This window comes from Phacochoerus africanus, chromosome 4, assembly GCF_016906955.1.
Source record: "Phacochoerus africanus isolate WHEZ1 chromosome 4, ROS_Pafr_v1, whole genome shotgun sequence".
Lineage (NCBI taxonomy): Eukaryota > Metazoa > Chordata > Mammalia > Artiodactyla > Suidae > Phacochoerus > Phacochoerus africanus.
In genome coordinates, this window is record NC_062547.1 from 10,532,013 (window position 1) to 10,545,438 (window position 13,426).

Consider the following 13,426-nt stretch of genomic DNA (forward strand, 5'->3'; position numbering starts at 1 on the left):
CTCCCCCGTCCAGTCACATGGTTCTGGAGAACCCTGTCAGTCAGACGCTGCCCTGCGAGGCCATGTGACCCAGTTAAGCCCATCATGGTACCCCATGACCTCCTCCACGATGGTTGGCCTGGGGTTGGACCCATGACCTCAGGTGGGCCAGTCAGAGCATCCCTTGTATCCTGGATCTTTTCCGTGCTTGTTTCCCTAGGGGTTAGATATACCTTAGGGAGAGAAAACCCTTGGGCAGGCCTCTCTGGAGTTCTTCCATATGATTAGAAGCCTGAGCAATGAAAGCGGTGAGGCTAGATGACTTGGGTCCAGTCACTGAGATCTTTGGATCTGCTCTGGTTCCTGCATCCCCAATCCCCAGTATCCTTCCAAGAAGTCTGCCCTTCCTTTGGAAATCTCGTGGAGGTGGGCTCCTCTCACTTGTGGTTCAGACTATGTCGTCAAGTCCTGCATGATCATGAATCATCACCCTGACTCAGAGAGCGGCCCCAGTTGGTTGCAAAGGCAATCCTTTATTCTTCACTGAGAACATTGCTTTGCTGAGCAGCAAAGCCTGTTCAAGCCGCACTCCCTGAGCGAGAATGCCCTAGGTGTGAGGGAATGTGTGTTTGGGGGTTGGGCCTGATTGTTTCTGGAAGCAGCCCCAGCATTTATACAGCGGGAGCCAGGCCAATCCTGTTCTGTCCTCGATCAAAAACGGTGAAGTACAACCTTAAGAAGACATCCCCCAGGATCCAGACCTCATTGCGAATGGATTTGTTTCTTCGTCCTTCAAAGGTACTCACACACATTCCCCTAGCAATCTGTGTGAGCAGGAAAGACACAGCCATGAGCCTGAGCCCTCACCTGCTGCTTCCCCCCGTATCCAGATCCACAGTTTCTGGGTTTCATCTCCCTCCTTAGGTGAGAGCCACGTGACTCTCTCAGCAGCTGCAGAAGGCGGAGGTGTCCACCCAAGAACCAGGCAGTCTGTAGCCGCCCCCCGTCCCTGCTGTTTCTTTCCTTCTGCCCCAGGCTGGCTGTTCTCTCTGCACAGAAGGCCTTTTCTTGCCCCTTTCCCCACAACCTGTTCTTTAAGGCTGCGCTCAGCGCCTCTTCCCCCACCCCCACTCGGGTGGCCTTCCTGGATCCTTGCTCTCTCTCCTTGGCCACTCCAGGCTGGACTGAGTAACTTGCCCTGGTGCTTCCTTGTCTCTAGCCCTCATCAACTGGTCCTGCCCCTGGCATCCCTTGGCATAGCCCCCAGGGGTGCCAGGGGCACGGAGCCCAGTGTCGATTTGCCTCCACCCCAGAGGGGCTTCTCACCCCTCCATGAGGCTGGGGGTTTACAATCACTGAAATTCCCTCTCTTCCTCAAAGCCTTCTTTGAGCTCCTTCAGCCTCCTCTCAATTCCCATCGGGAGCTGACGTGCATTAATGCTAAAGTCTGAGCCAGGGGCTGTGCAGTCACTGTGTCCCCTTCATGCAGGAGGGCCTCCAACCCCTGCCCAGGGCTGGTCTGGTGTCCCAGCTCCCAGAGGGGGAACTGGGCCTTACGAAGGGCAGGTGCAGCCTAGGACTCAGGGAAACCCTCTAAACATCATCCAAACCAGGGCACTTTGGAGATGGGCAGGGAGACTGTGAACCACTCTGGTGGGACAACACACTGGCAGTGTCCTCAGCCAACCCCCCTTGTCCCTCAGCCTGATGATCACAGGGATTCTGTGTCATCCATCCGTGGGCCCTGGTTGACCGGAAGCTCCTTGAGGGCTGAGGCCCTTAGTGGTCCCCTCTCCTTGTGCCTGGCACTGCGCCTGCCTGGGGTGGAGTCTCCATATGGATTTCAGGATGGTGGTTGTCCTAGTCTTCCCTTTGCCTTCAAGAGGTTGCTTTTGTGGGAAGCGCTGGGAACCCTCACCCCCCGAGGGTGGTGGTACGTGCTGGTGGGGTTGGCGCTTAGGCGCATCTGCAGTGGTGCAGCTTGGCCTGTAGGGTGCTCCCTGCTCCCAGCAAGCAGCCCAATGGTTCCTGCAAGCCCCCGATTTGAGCACCAGCCCCCAGGGTTGGCCCCTCACCTTTTGGACATAGGCTCGAGCTGGCACTGGGTAGTCAATGCCCTCAATGGTGAAGACGATGTCAGGGAGGGTCTTCATGTAACTACATGAGATCACGTACTGTTGGAGAAAAGGGGAGAGAGGTTGGTACACCTTATCCTGATTGTGTGAAGAGCCCCCGAATGAACCTGTAGCCTGATCCTTCACCAGGTCCTGGAGGTAATAGCCGTCGAAGCGCCTATGGATGTTGTAGACTTTTTTCCTTGGGCCAATCATCAACGAGGTCCCAGTAGACACGATGGCCTGACAACCGCGTTTACATGCAACAATCTTCCCTTTCATGCTGATCCTAAGAGACAGCAGGACAAGGTAGGCACCAGGATCACTCTGAAGCCTCCCCCACTGCCACCTCCCCACACCCCGGGACTATCTCCAGAACAATCATCCAGCTCATGCCCCCATTCTGGTTTCCTTTGCTTTGGTCATTTCCCCTTTACTGATTTCCTCTCATTTCTGGAAAACCCTGGGCTCCTTCATGCCACAAGGCCTTGGCTCATGCTGGTCGCCCATTTAATTGTCACATTTCAGGAAATTCTCCCCCACCCCCACTTCTGCGTCCACCCCCTCCCCCCTGCTCCAATCAGGCTCCACTCTTGGCCATTCTCTGTACACACTTCCCCACGTCTAGCCTGGTACAAATGGCAATTCATTCTTTGGGTGACCTCTTTCCTGAATGTCTACCTTACTAGATTCTAGGTCTCTAAGAGCAAGTGCTAACCTTAATTCCCAGCACACAGCAGATCCACACGATGACTTTTTTGAATGAATGAATGAATGAATGAAGACATGAATGAGGGCAACCAGAGCCCTGTTTCTGGTGTCTGAGAAATAATGGGTCAATGCCCAAAGTTCTGTTGGAGGTTCTCGGTGCAGCAGATGCTCAGAGTGGTGGGGAGGGGGACACTGGGTGCCCTGGAAGAGGTAGTCCCCCAGCCCTGCCCCCCGGCCAGGCTCATACACTGAGGCCCCCGGGGCAGGCAATGATTGACATTGCCCCGGGGCCTCCAAGGACATGGAAGAACATGTCTGAGGGGCTCAACTCCTGCCTCTTGTTCTGAGGCCACTCTTGGGTCCCAGCTCCCTGGTGGTCCCTGTCATAGCCCCTGTCCCCCTGTGTGCCTGGGATGGGGCTGGGTGAGTCAGGGTCAGGAGGTATCTCTCTGTCTGATGTGCTTTCCAGTCTCAGGAATGCAGCCAGCCTCTGTGCACTGCTGGGTAGCTTCTCCCTAAGGAGACCCGTTTTCCCAGTTTGTCCAAGACGTGTACTGTTTTCCCACTGGCGACCCTGTGCCCTAATCACCTGCTTGGGCCTGGGTAGCCGAGGACGGTTGGTCATCGTAGCACCAGCCTGCTCAGGCTCGTGGAAGTCTCCCTGAGCCTCCTTTCAGGACACTTCAGGGTCCTCAAACCATGCTCCCCAACTGCCTCCCAACGTGGTCGCTGCAGTGTCCCTGGGTTGCACAAGCATCTCCGGTCCCTGGCCAGGACCCTGGTCAGGAGGCCGGGGTGATTATAAACTTCTGGGAGGTGTGTGTGTCTGTCTGTGTATCTCTGTGTCTGTGTGTCTTGGTGTGTCTCTGTGCCTGTGTGTGTCTCTATTTGTGTCTCTGTTTGTGTTTCTTAGTGTGTCATTGCTTGTGGAGCGTGTGTGTATCTGTGTGTGTGACACTGTGTGTGTGTGTGTGTGTGTGTGTGTGTGTGTGCCTGTCCGTGTCTGTGTGCATGTGTGGGGACAGCCCTCGGGATGGCCTTCAGAGGGAGGGGCTTACCTTTCCAAGGGTATCTGCCAGTAGTGGGGTTTCGACAGGGACACCCACTTGAGGTCTCCTTTGTAGTAACAGTCGAGCACGCCGCCAAACATCACCATGCTGCCTACCTCTGTTTCGCTGAGGAGAGGAGGGAGAGGGAGGGCTGAGTGTAGGAGAATAATGGGTGGCTTTTCTCAAATTCGGCCACACAGCAGGCACTGTTGAGGGCTGTGCTTATCCACCCATCAGGGGCACTGCTAGGATTCCACTTTGCAGATGCAGAAATGGAGGCATGGAAGGTTCAGTACCTGACCGGCTAATGAGTAGCCTAAAAGAGATTTGAACCTGGGGGGACATCCTGGCCAGGCTCTGAGCACCCGCCCTTCCTAGAGGGACTGGTCCCCTCCCTCGATGAGCCTGCTGAGAGAGTCCCTCAGGGGACACCAGACTGGAGGGCTGGGGCTTCCACTGGGACAACCTGACAATTTTCAGGAAAGCTGAGACCTGAGGGTGCCAAGGGCATGGATCCAGCTCACCCAGGGCCAGATTCCCGGGCCCAGGGCACAGATTCCTGTGCTGTCCATGGGACACCCCCCCCCCATTCAGCAGGCCCCCATGCCTCTGCCATCTCTGTCCTGAATCTCAAGCTTTTTCCACAAGGGGTCCCGCATGTTCCTTTTGCACTGGCCCCTGCCAGTGCTCTAGCTGGTCCTGGGCTCCTGGTCAGATGTGAGTGAGGAAGAAAGAGTCCCCCCATCCCTGTCCTTCCTTCCTTATCGAATCCGTCAGCGAATCCCGTTCTCTCCTCCTCCCGCCTGAATCCTGACCCCTCCACTGCTCCTCCTCCTCCCTCCACCTCCCTGGACCAAGTGCTGCCCTTGGCCCCAGGAGCATGGTTGTGTTCCAATAAAAGAGTATCTATAGAATCCAGCTGGCAGGGCCAGATGTGGCCCTGCAGTCCAGTTGGTTACCCTGGTCTAGACTATCTCTCAGGAAACTTCTGGATCACGTAGGCCAGACATTTTCATGCAACCGAAAGCATCATACAGGTGATGTGGAGAGAGGGTTTGTTCCACCCAGACTCACGTGCTCAAGTAGAAGGCAAAGACAGGCTCAGAAATGAGGCTTTGATTCATTATGGTGTCGAAGATGGGGGTGGTCCCTTTGATGGCGAGGCTGGGATAGCCCAGGCCTAGGATGCCATCGAAGATTGCATGTTCAAAGACCATGTCATCCTCTGTCAGGCTCAAGCCAAATGTCTGGTTCTTGATGATAAGGTCCCCCATCTGTGAAAGAAGGGTGTGTTCCCATGTGAATGTCTGTGAAACAGGGCTGGGGCTGGGTTGGAGTGGAGAGGGGCAGGGAGATGCCTTTAGCCTGCAGAGAGCTAAGGCCTGCCTGGGCCCTGGCTTGACCACAGGCCACGCTGGTACAGGAATCTGGTTTCCATTTCAGCCGGTCTGTGGATTTCAATCCACAGCTGCTCCTTTGGAAAATGCTGTCTGTAGTTTTGGCCTTATGCCCTCGACCTGGGGGGAGAGTGAGATTATGCCCTCGTCCTCGGGGACAGTGAGACTCAGGGCTGGACCAAATGGTTCCCACCTGAGGAGAACACGAGTAGAGAGCAGGGTAGCCTTCTCTTTGGCGTCCCTGGGATCTGATGACAGAAAGGGATGGGTTCGTTGCAATGCATTGTGGGTCCTGCATCCACACAGTAAGAAAGATGCCCATTATACAGCAAGGCTGCAAGATTGTCACGAAAATTCTTTTGGGTGTGTGTTTGCGTGTGAGCTAGTGACAGAGACTGAAAAAAGGAAAGGGAGAGAGAGAGAGGAGAATACTCAACCCTTTCAGGGAGTCTGGGCTTAGTTTTATTTAGATTCTCCAAGACCGCCTAGAGTAAGAATGCATTTAGCAGGTTGTTCCCACATCTGTGGCCCCCTGTCTCCCCTGCCTCGGTGCCTGAAGCCCTTGGCTGACCCCCCCCCCAGGGTCCCCAGATCAGTTTTATTCTCTCCCCCCAAAAACCCCACACCTGCATGAGTCCTGACTGGCCAGCTCAGCTTTACCGCCTACCAGATGCATGACCCTGGCCAAGGCCCTTGCTCTCTGCACCTCAGCTCCTTAATCTGTATGGCGGAGATAATAATAGTACCTGCTGTGGGGTGGGGGTGGGGGTGGTGGTGGTTGTGTGGGTGCTGCAGGGTTAAAGGATTATCACAATCGAAGTGCCTGGCACAGTGCCAGACCCAGTCGGGGTTCAAAAAGTGGGTGTAATTCCCCCTCTCCCTGCTGAGGCAAAATTTCACTTGAGGTGCAAATCCACGCCCCAGACCTCTCTCTGGGGTGGCCATTCTGAGAGCCTGTGTGTCAGCAGGTGCACTTCCCCCACAGGGACAGAGTCGCCCAGGGCATTTGGGTGGCGAGCCACTCGGAACTTTGGGAAAGTCAGGCCCTCCCAAGGGATCGCGGATCTGTCTGGGAAGTAGCAGTCCCATTCACGGCTGACCCTGCCTCAGCCCGTGGTGTCCACATTACCTGAATGGTGTCATAGCCAAGGAGTCCGGTCATTGTCCCAGAGCCGTAATGCAGATCGATGACGATGCCTGGCAACTGGAAGGTGGTGGATTGAAAAGGGTCGAAGGTGTTGTGTGTAACTGCAGACAGAGGAGATGAGTGTCCGTCAGCTTGCCCAGGACAGAGAAGGGGGTTAGGGGGAGCCCAGAGGGGTGGCTCAGGGCACTCACCACAGGCCATGCTTTGGCAGTAGGTGGAGGGCACCCATGTGTCAGATGAGCCCGTGTCAAAGACCATGCTGAACTGCTGGGGGGGTGTTCCGATGGTGATGTTGCCCACGTAGACCGACTGTAGGGGTGGGGAGAGGTGGTCAGGGCAGAATGGACTGCTCCGGTGACCCTGGTTGCCCGAGGTGCCACCAACCTTGAGCTGTCCCATGGCATCTAAAATCCCTTTCCTATGGCCCCGCCTCACAGCCTCTGCTCAGACCAGTACCTCATTGGAGCAGCTCACCATTGTCCCCCTCAAGGTCCAGCCTGAGCACTCCTTCTTCCAAACTCAAAGCATGTCCTGTCAGCATCCTGCAGTTGGCCCTTTTATGTGACATTCATTTATTTTTTTGCCTGTATCTCAGGCTGGGCTATGTGTTCTTGACAATGAAAGACCTTTTGAAAAATCAGTGCCCATGGGAGTTCCCATTGTGTATCACCAGAAAGGAACCAGATTAGTATCCACGAAGATGCAGGTTCGGTCGCTGTGCTTGCTCAGTGGGTTAAGGATCCAGTGTTGACGTGAAATGTGGTGTAGGTCAGAGACACAGCTCGGATTCATGTTGCTGTGGCTTTGGCTCCATTTCGACCCCTAGACTATGAAACTCCGTATGCTGCAGGTATGGCCCTAAAAAGCCAAAAAATGATAAAATCAAATGAAATAAAATAAAATAAATGAAATCAGTAGCCACAACCATATAATATTAGATTTCTATAGTGCCACCCACCAAAGGGGCTCAATCAATTTTTACTTATATCATTTTTGGGGCTTCAGAGGTGAATTTACTCTTCCTGGGGTTTCAAACTGGCTTTGCAGTTGGCTTTATTGTCTGATCAGACAGGGCTCACCCTTCATCTGAAGCTCAGTGGCTCCCTTGGGTCTAAAAGAACAATCTTCCTCAAGGCGATGACATATCTTTGGCTCAGAAATGGATGTTTACCTGCCACCTGGTCATCGCTGGGCCCAGTCACCACAGACCAAGAGTTGAGGGTGGGAGGGCCTTCTCCCCTGGGTCTGAGGTGCCCGTCCTCCACTACCCCCACCCACCCCCGAGTTCTCTAGCTTCTGGCAGGAGCCCCCCCATCCCTACCCTCCCACCTGGCACCTCCAGGGTAGACCCAGTGCTAGACCAGAGCACCAGGGGGTGCTGCGGGGCCATCCTCCCCTGCCACTTACATCCAAGTGGTTTCTCAGGGGTTGTTGAGAGATATTCTTCTGAGGGGCAGAATCTTCGGTCGGGTGGTTCTGGATCAGGTCATGAGGATGTTCTTCCAGGAAATTTTTCAGCAAGCCTTTTTCCCTGAGGTTTTCTCGGGTGGACTTGACCTTCCTTAGAGGGATCCTTCCGCAGTGCATTGGGTAAAGGAAACAATGAAGAGATAGCCAACAGCTGTCTGTTTTGTGGAGTGACTGTCACGCCTCCATTGTAATGACACTGTGTGTTCTCCAAGCACTGTTATGAGTGTCATCTTGCAAAGACCATGGCAAAACCCTAGGTTCAAATACAGGTTCTCTTCTGTAATGTTGCATAGGTCATGTGAGCTCTTGCCAGTGCCTCCATTGGCACCAAGGTTGCATCCAATAACCCCACACCCTAAGTAGAATGTGCTGGCTCGTAAGTAAGAGGATGGATGTAGTGCAACTTCTATATGGGAAGTCTCAACAATGACAGCCATTACCATTGCTATTGCCGCCCTGCTGCGTCTGCCTCAAAGCAGCTCTGGGAGGGAGGCCCAAGGGTCATCATGATCCTCTTTTTGCAGAGGAGGAAGTTGAAATGCAGGGCAGGGGAGTGTGTGGCTTTGCTGTGGTCAGCCAGGAGATGGGGAAGTAAATTACGGAAATTCAGAGGCGAAGGGAAGTTCCTGTGGTGGCTCAGTGGTAAGGAGCCCACCTGGTATCCGTGAGGATGTGGGTTAGATCCTGGGCCTCGCTTACTGGGTTGTGGATCTGGTGTTGCCATGAGCTGTGCTATAGGTCTCAGACTTTGTTTGGATCCCGTGTTGCTCTGGCTGTGGCAGAGGCCAGCAGGTGTAGCTCCGATTCGAGCCCCAGCCAGAGAAACTCCACATGTTGCAGGTGTGGCACTAAAAAGAAAACAAAGACACAAACCCCCCCCCAAAAAACCAAAAACCAAACCCCCAAAAAGAGAAATGAGGAAGAATAAAAATTGAGAAAGAAAAAATAACAAGACGTCAGAGAGTTCTGCATGCACATAGACATCCAAAGAGATGGAGAGAACAAAGGAGAGACACGGAGAAGAAGCCCCAGAAATACAAAGACACAGAAATGGAGGGAGAGCCAAGAGAAGACCTAGGAGCAAATGCAGGAGAAGTGCTGTTCTACCACACTACGCTGACCGCTGCACAGATTGTGCACTGAAGAAATCCAAGGAGTGCCATTTTTTCACGTAGGTCATTGTGTGACTCTTGACCCAGAGTTGTGCAATCCTGCAGACCTACCCCCAATACGCTTAGACTCCAAGGTGCCCTTGGAATGGTACTCGACAGTCAGTGAGAGTTGAAGTTTAAGACTGTCAGGGAATGACGACCTTCCCTTCTAATACTGATAGGAGGAAGAATAAGAAGATGACAAGAAATACTCCGGAGAGAGAGAGATGATGTCACTTCTGGTCCCCATACTTACGTGACTAAGCACTCTGAGAGGGTCACCAGCCCGAGGATCACAAGCCACTTCATGCTTCTTTCCTGGGTCCGGGTACTCAGGATATGGCAATTCTTGAGTATGCAAGTGGTGGGGAGAAGCTCCTAGTTATATATGCTCTGATATGCCCGAATTGTCCTCTGTCGGCCACTAATGGACCTGATAAGAAATACAGATCTCCTGATAAGATCTTTACCTCCATCAGTGTCCTTGGGGAGTGGATGTGGAAAATTCTCAGCATACAGAGATTTCTACTACAATTTCTTCCTTGGGGCTTGGCTGCATATCTAAACAAAAGTGTGGACTAACAAAGAGTTGGGAGACTCTTGTGATGTTGGAGATGAACCACCGCTAATAGCACGATAAAAATAAGTGCTAGGGGCTATGGTTGACATTTCAAGATCTTGTGTGGTCTTTGAAATCACTTCATGAGGTGTGCCTTGTTGCCTCTGTTGGAGAGGAGCTTGGAAGGAGGAACAGAGATCAAATGTCAAAGTGAAGACTTGAGGGTCAGCCCACTGACGCACAAGTGGTTTAGGTTGGGACCCATGGCACAGATCATGGCCTCTGGGATGCTCATCTCCTTCCAAGGCCTAGGCTAGAGCTGTATTACAATGGCCCAGTTTTACCATTGGAGGAAATGGGATGCAGGCTTCCAAGAGATGTTTTGTTTATCCAGCACACATTAATGGAGGACCCTGTGTGCTGGAGTCCAGATCAGATGCCAGGAAGTCAAAGTTGAGTAAAACCCAGGCAGTCCTTGTCTTCAGGGAGCTGGCAGTCTAGGGAAGTTCTCACAAACTCATGGCCCAGGATGCAAGAACAGTGAATGGACTGGTTGAATGAGCATCCTTGGCTGGGGCAGCCTCTCCTCAGCTCCAAGCTGAGTGGCTGCCATGCTGGAAAGCAGGCTGGTTGGGCATGTTTTCCAGAGAAGTCAGAAATCTGGATATTTATGTAAAGTCCCATGATTTCAAATGTTAGATACTATTTTTTTTTCTTCTCTCTCTCTCTTTTTTTTTTCAAAAAACATATTGTGATCCCAACCTCAGAAACTATGTGCTGGATTCAGCCTGCAGGCTATGCATATTTTTATTTATGGCCTCAAGGTGGGGATCAAGAGGGATAGGAACAGGGGTTCCATTCATTTTGGCTGAATGAGTAAGACACTGAGTGCCTCTTAACCAAGTGAATTTTCCTTCCCTGTGTAAAGACCCCTGGGGGTAAATATCCCAAGGAATAGAAAAGTTTCTACTTGCTGTGCACCTGAAATAATTCCCCAGTAGGTTCCATGCCTTGAAGCATTTAATCTGCCAAACCAATCATACAATGAAGGAATTAATTCTTAAGGTCTTATCAATCAAAGAAGGCCAGAAAAGACTACTCTGAGCTTCTGCTCAGCCTGAGTTGAACAGGGCTACTGGGTAAAGTGTTATTGCCGCCAGAGCGAAGAAGATGTTGTTTTGTAGCTCCTTCAGGGCTCTCTGGCCTTGGGTGTTCCTGCCTGCCTGAGATCTGTGCAGGCCTGTCCTTCAGGTAGAAGTGTGGGAGGCTGGCCTCGTCACTAGCTTGGGTGGGAGGCCACTGCATCTTCCTCCTCATTTTTGCACGTTGCTAAAATTTAGGTTTGGTGGTTCAGTCCCTATGGAATAGACCTGGCAGAATCTAGCAAACAACACACACATATATTCTTTAACTCAGCCATCCTCCTTCTAGGGACTTATCCCAAAGATTCTCTGGCAAACTGCAAGCCATTATGTGGGCAAGCTGTTCTCGGCAACCTTCTTTGTAAAAGCCAAAGACCCGAAGCTGACCTGAAGTGACCATCCACAGGGGAGTATCAAATGGGGTACATAGGGCAGGTGCACAGCTGGGTATAATGCGGATGGAGAGAGGAGTGGACTGGGTGAGATCTCCAGGGAACACTGTTTAGGTCTTTGGGGTCATTTTTATTGCTAGTAATGAAATTGAATTTTTTAAAATGGAAGTAGAGGTCATTTACAAGATTTTGCTAGTTATTGGTGTATAGCAAAAGGATTGAGTTATACATACACGCACATCTTTTTTGTTTTTAAATCCTTTCCCCCTATATGTTATTATAAAATATTGACTTGGAGGTCCTGTTCTGGCTCAGCGAGTCAAGAACTAGACATAGTGTTCTTGAGGATGTGGGTCTGTTCCCTGGCCTGGCTCAGTGGGTTCAGGATCTGGCATTGCCATAAGTTGAAGCTTAGGTTACAGGTGCAGCTCAGATCTAGCATTGCTGACTGTGGCGTAGGTAGGCAGGCAGCGGCTGCTCCATTTCGACCCCTAGCTTGGGAAACTCCATATGTCACAAGCACAGCCCTAAAAAAAAAAAAAAAAAAAAAAAAGGCAAAACGACCAAAAGAAAAAAGAAGAAGAAGAGAGTGAGAACCCAAATAAAAGAAGCAATGGAAAAGGGGAGATCTCAGATACTGCAAAAATACAAAAACCCCTAAGAGAATTTTATGAACAATTATATGCCAACAAATTTGACAACCTACAAGTAATATACCCCTCTCTAAAGACATACCGCCCAGCAAAACTGAATCAAGAAGAACTTCAGCATTTGAACAGACTGGTCACTAGAAATGGCATTGAACATGGAATAAAAACACTCCCTACAAAGCAAATTCCAGAGCCAAAATTCACAAGCAAATTCTATCAAACATACAAAGAACCATCCTGCTTAAACATTTCAAAAAGATCAAAGAAGGGAGTTCCCATTGTGGTACAGGAGAAATGAATCAGATTAGTATCCATGTGGAGGCAGGACCAATCCCTGGCCTTGCTCAGTGGGGTTGCAATCCGGCATTGCTGTGAGCTGTGGTAGATAGCGCAGCTGCAGCTCAGATCCCACATTGCTGAGACCATGGTGTTGGCAGGCAGCTGTAGTTCTGAATCAACCCCTACCCTGGGAGTCGTGGGTGTGGCTGTAAAAGGCACACACACACACACACACAAACTTGAGGAAGAAGAAAGACTGCCAATGACAGTCTATGAAGCCACCATCCCCCATTACCAAAACCAGACAAAGATGCTATCTATCAAAAAGGAAAACTGCATGCCAATATCTTTGATGAAGAGACACACAAAAATTCTCTCCAAAGATTTAGCCAACCGAATCCAACAACACATAAAATAATCATATAACACGACCAAATGGGATTCATCCCAAGTTCACAGGCATGGTCCTCCCTATGCAACCAAATCAGCTGCATACACCACACTCACAAAAGGAAAGTCAAAAACCACACGACCATCTCAATAGAGGCAGAAAAGGCATCGGACACAATCCAACATCCTTTCAAGAAATAAACTCTTACCAACGTGGGTATGGCGGGAACATATCTTCACACAATAAAAGCCATGGATGGCAACCCCACAGCTGATACAATACTCGACAGAGAAGAGCCAAGAGCCTTCCCATTAAAATCTGACACAAGACAAGCATGTCCAATCTCACCACTTTTACTCAACCTAGCAGCGGGAGACCTGGGCAACAGCGATCTGAAAAAGAAAAGAAATAAATGGCGTCCAAATGGGAAGAGAAGAGGTAAAGCTGCCACTCTATGCAGATGACACGGTGCTATATACAGAAAACCCTAAGGACTCCACACAAAAACTACTTGCCCTGAACAACGAAGTCAGCAAAGTAGCAGGGTACAAGACTAACATTCAGAAACTGGTTGCATTTCTGTATACTAACAACGAAGGGGTAGAAGAGGAACACAAAGAGACAATGCCTTTGAAAACCAAAGGAAAACTAACATCTAGGCATCAACCTGACAAAGGAGGTGAAAGACTTATACGCTGAGAACTATAAAACACTAATCAAATGAATTAAAGAGGATTCGGAGAAATGGGAAGGTGTCCCGATGCTCTTGGACTGGAAGGATTAATACCATTGAAATGCCACCCACTCAAAGCAATCGACACACTGAATGAGATCCCTGTCGCATTACTGATGACATGTTGCTCAGACCTAGAACAAACCATCCAAAAATGTATAGGGAACCATAAAAGAGCCTGAATTGCCAGAGCAATCCTGAGGCGCACAGACCAAGCAGGAGGCATAACTCCTCCTGTTGTCTTGATGTCCGACACTATGGC

The 13,426-nt window shown here is 50.9% G+C and overlaps 1 protein-coding gene across 1 annotated transcript; it reads right to left on the reverse strand.

Moving 5' to 3' along the window:
- Positions 1–372: 372 nt before the first annotated feature.
- On the reverse strand, positions 373–8,295 carry LOC125123945 (pregnancy-associated glycoprotein 2-like). Its single transcript, XM_047774117.1, has 7 exons — positions 7,805–8,295; positions 6,589–6,706; positions 6,380–6,498; positions 4,928–5,127; positions 3,863–3,979; positions 2,055–2,382; positions 373–803 (listed from the first exon to the last, which is right to left on the reverse strand). Exons 1-7 carry the CDS (start codon positions 7,982–7,984, stop codon positions 651–653), a joined length of 1,215 nt encoding a protein of 404 aa, XP_047630073.1. The 5' UTR covers positions 7,985–8,295; the 3' UTR covers positions 373–650.
- Positions 8,296–13,426: the final 5,131 nt, after the last annotated feature.

Coding starts and splice junctions, on each gene's coding strand:
- LOC125123945 (XM_047774117.1), bottom strand. CDS start 7,984: ATGCACTGCGGAAGGATCCCTCTAAGGAAGGTCAAGTCCACCCGAGAA. Junction 6,707..7,804: donor CCCTGAGAAACCACTTGGAT/GTAAGTGGCAGG, acceptor CCACCCCTACAG/TCGGTCTACGTGGGCAACAT. Junction 5,128..6,379: donor TTGGCTATGACACCATTCAG/GTAATGTGGACA, acceptor CTTCTTTCACAG/ATGGGGGACCTTATCATCAA.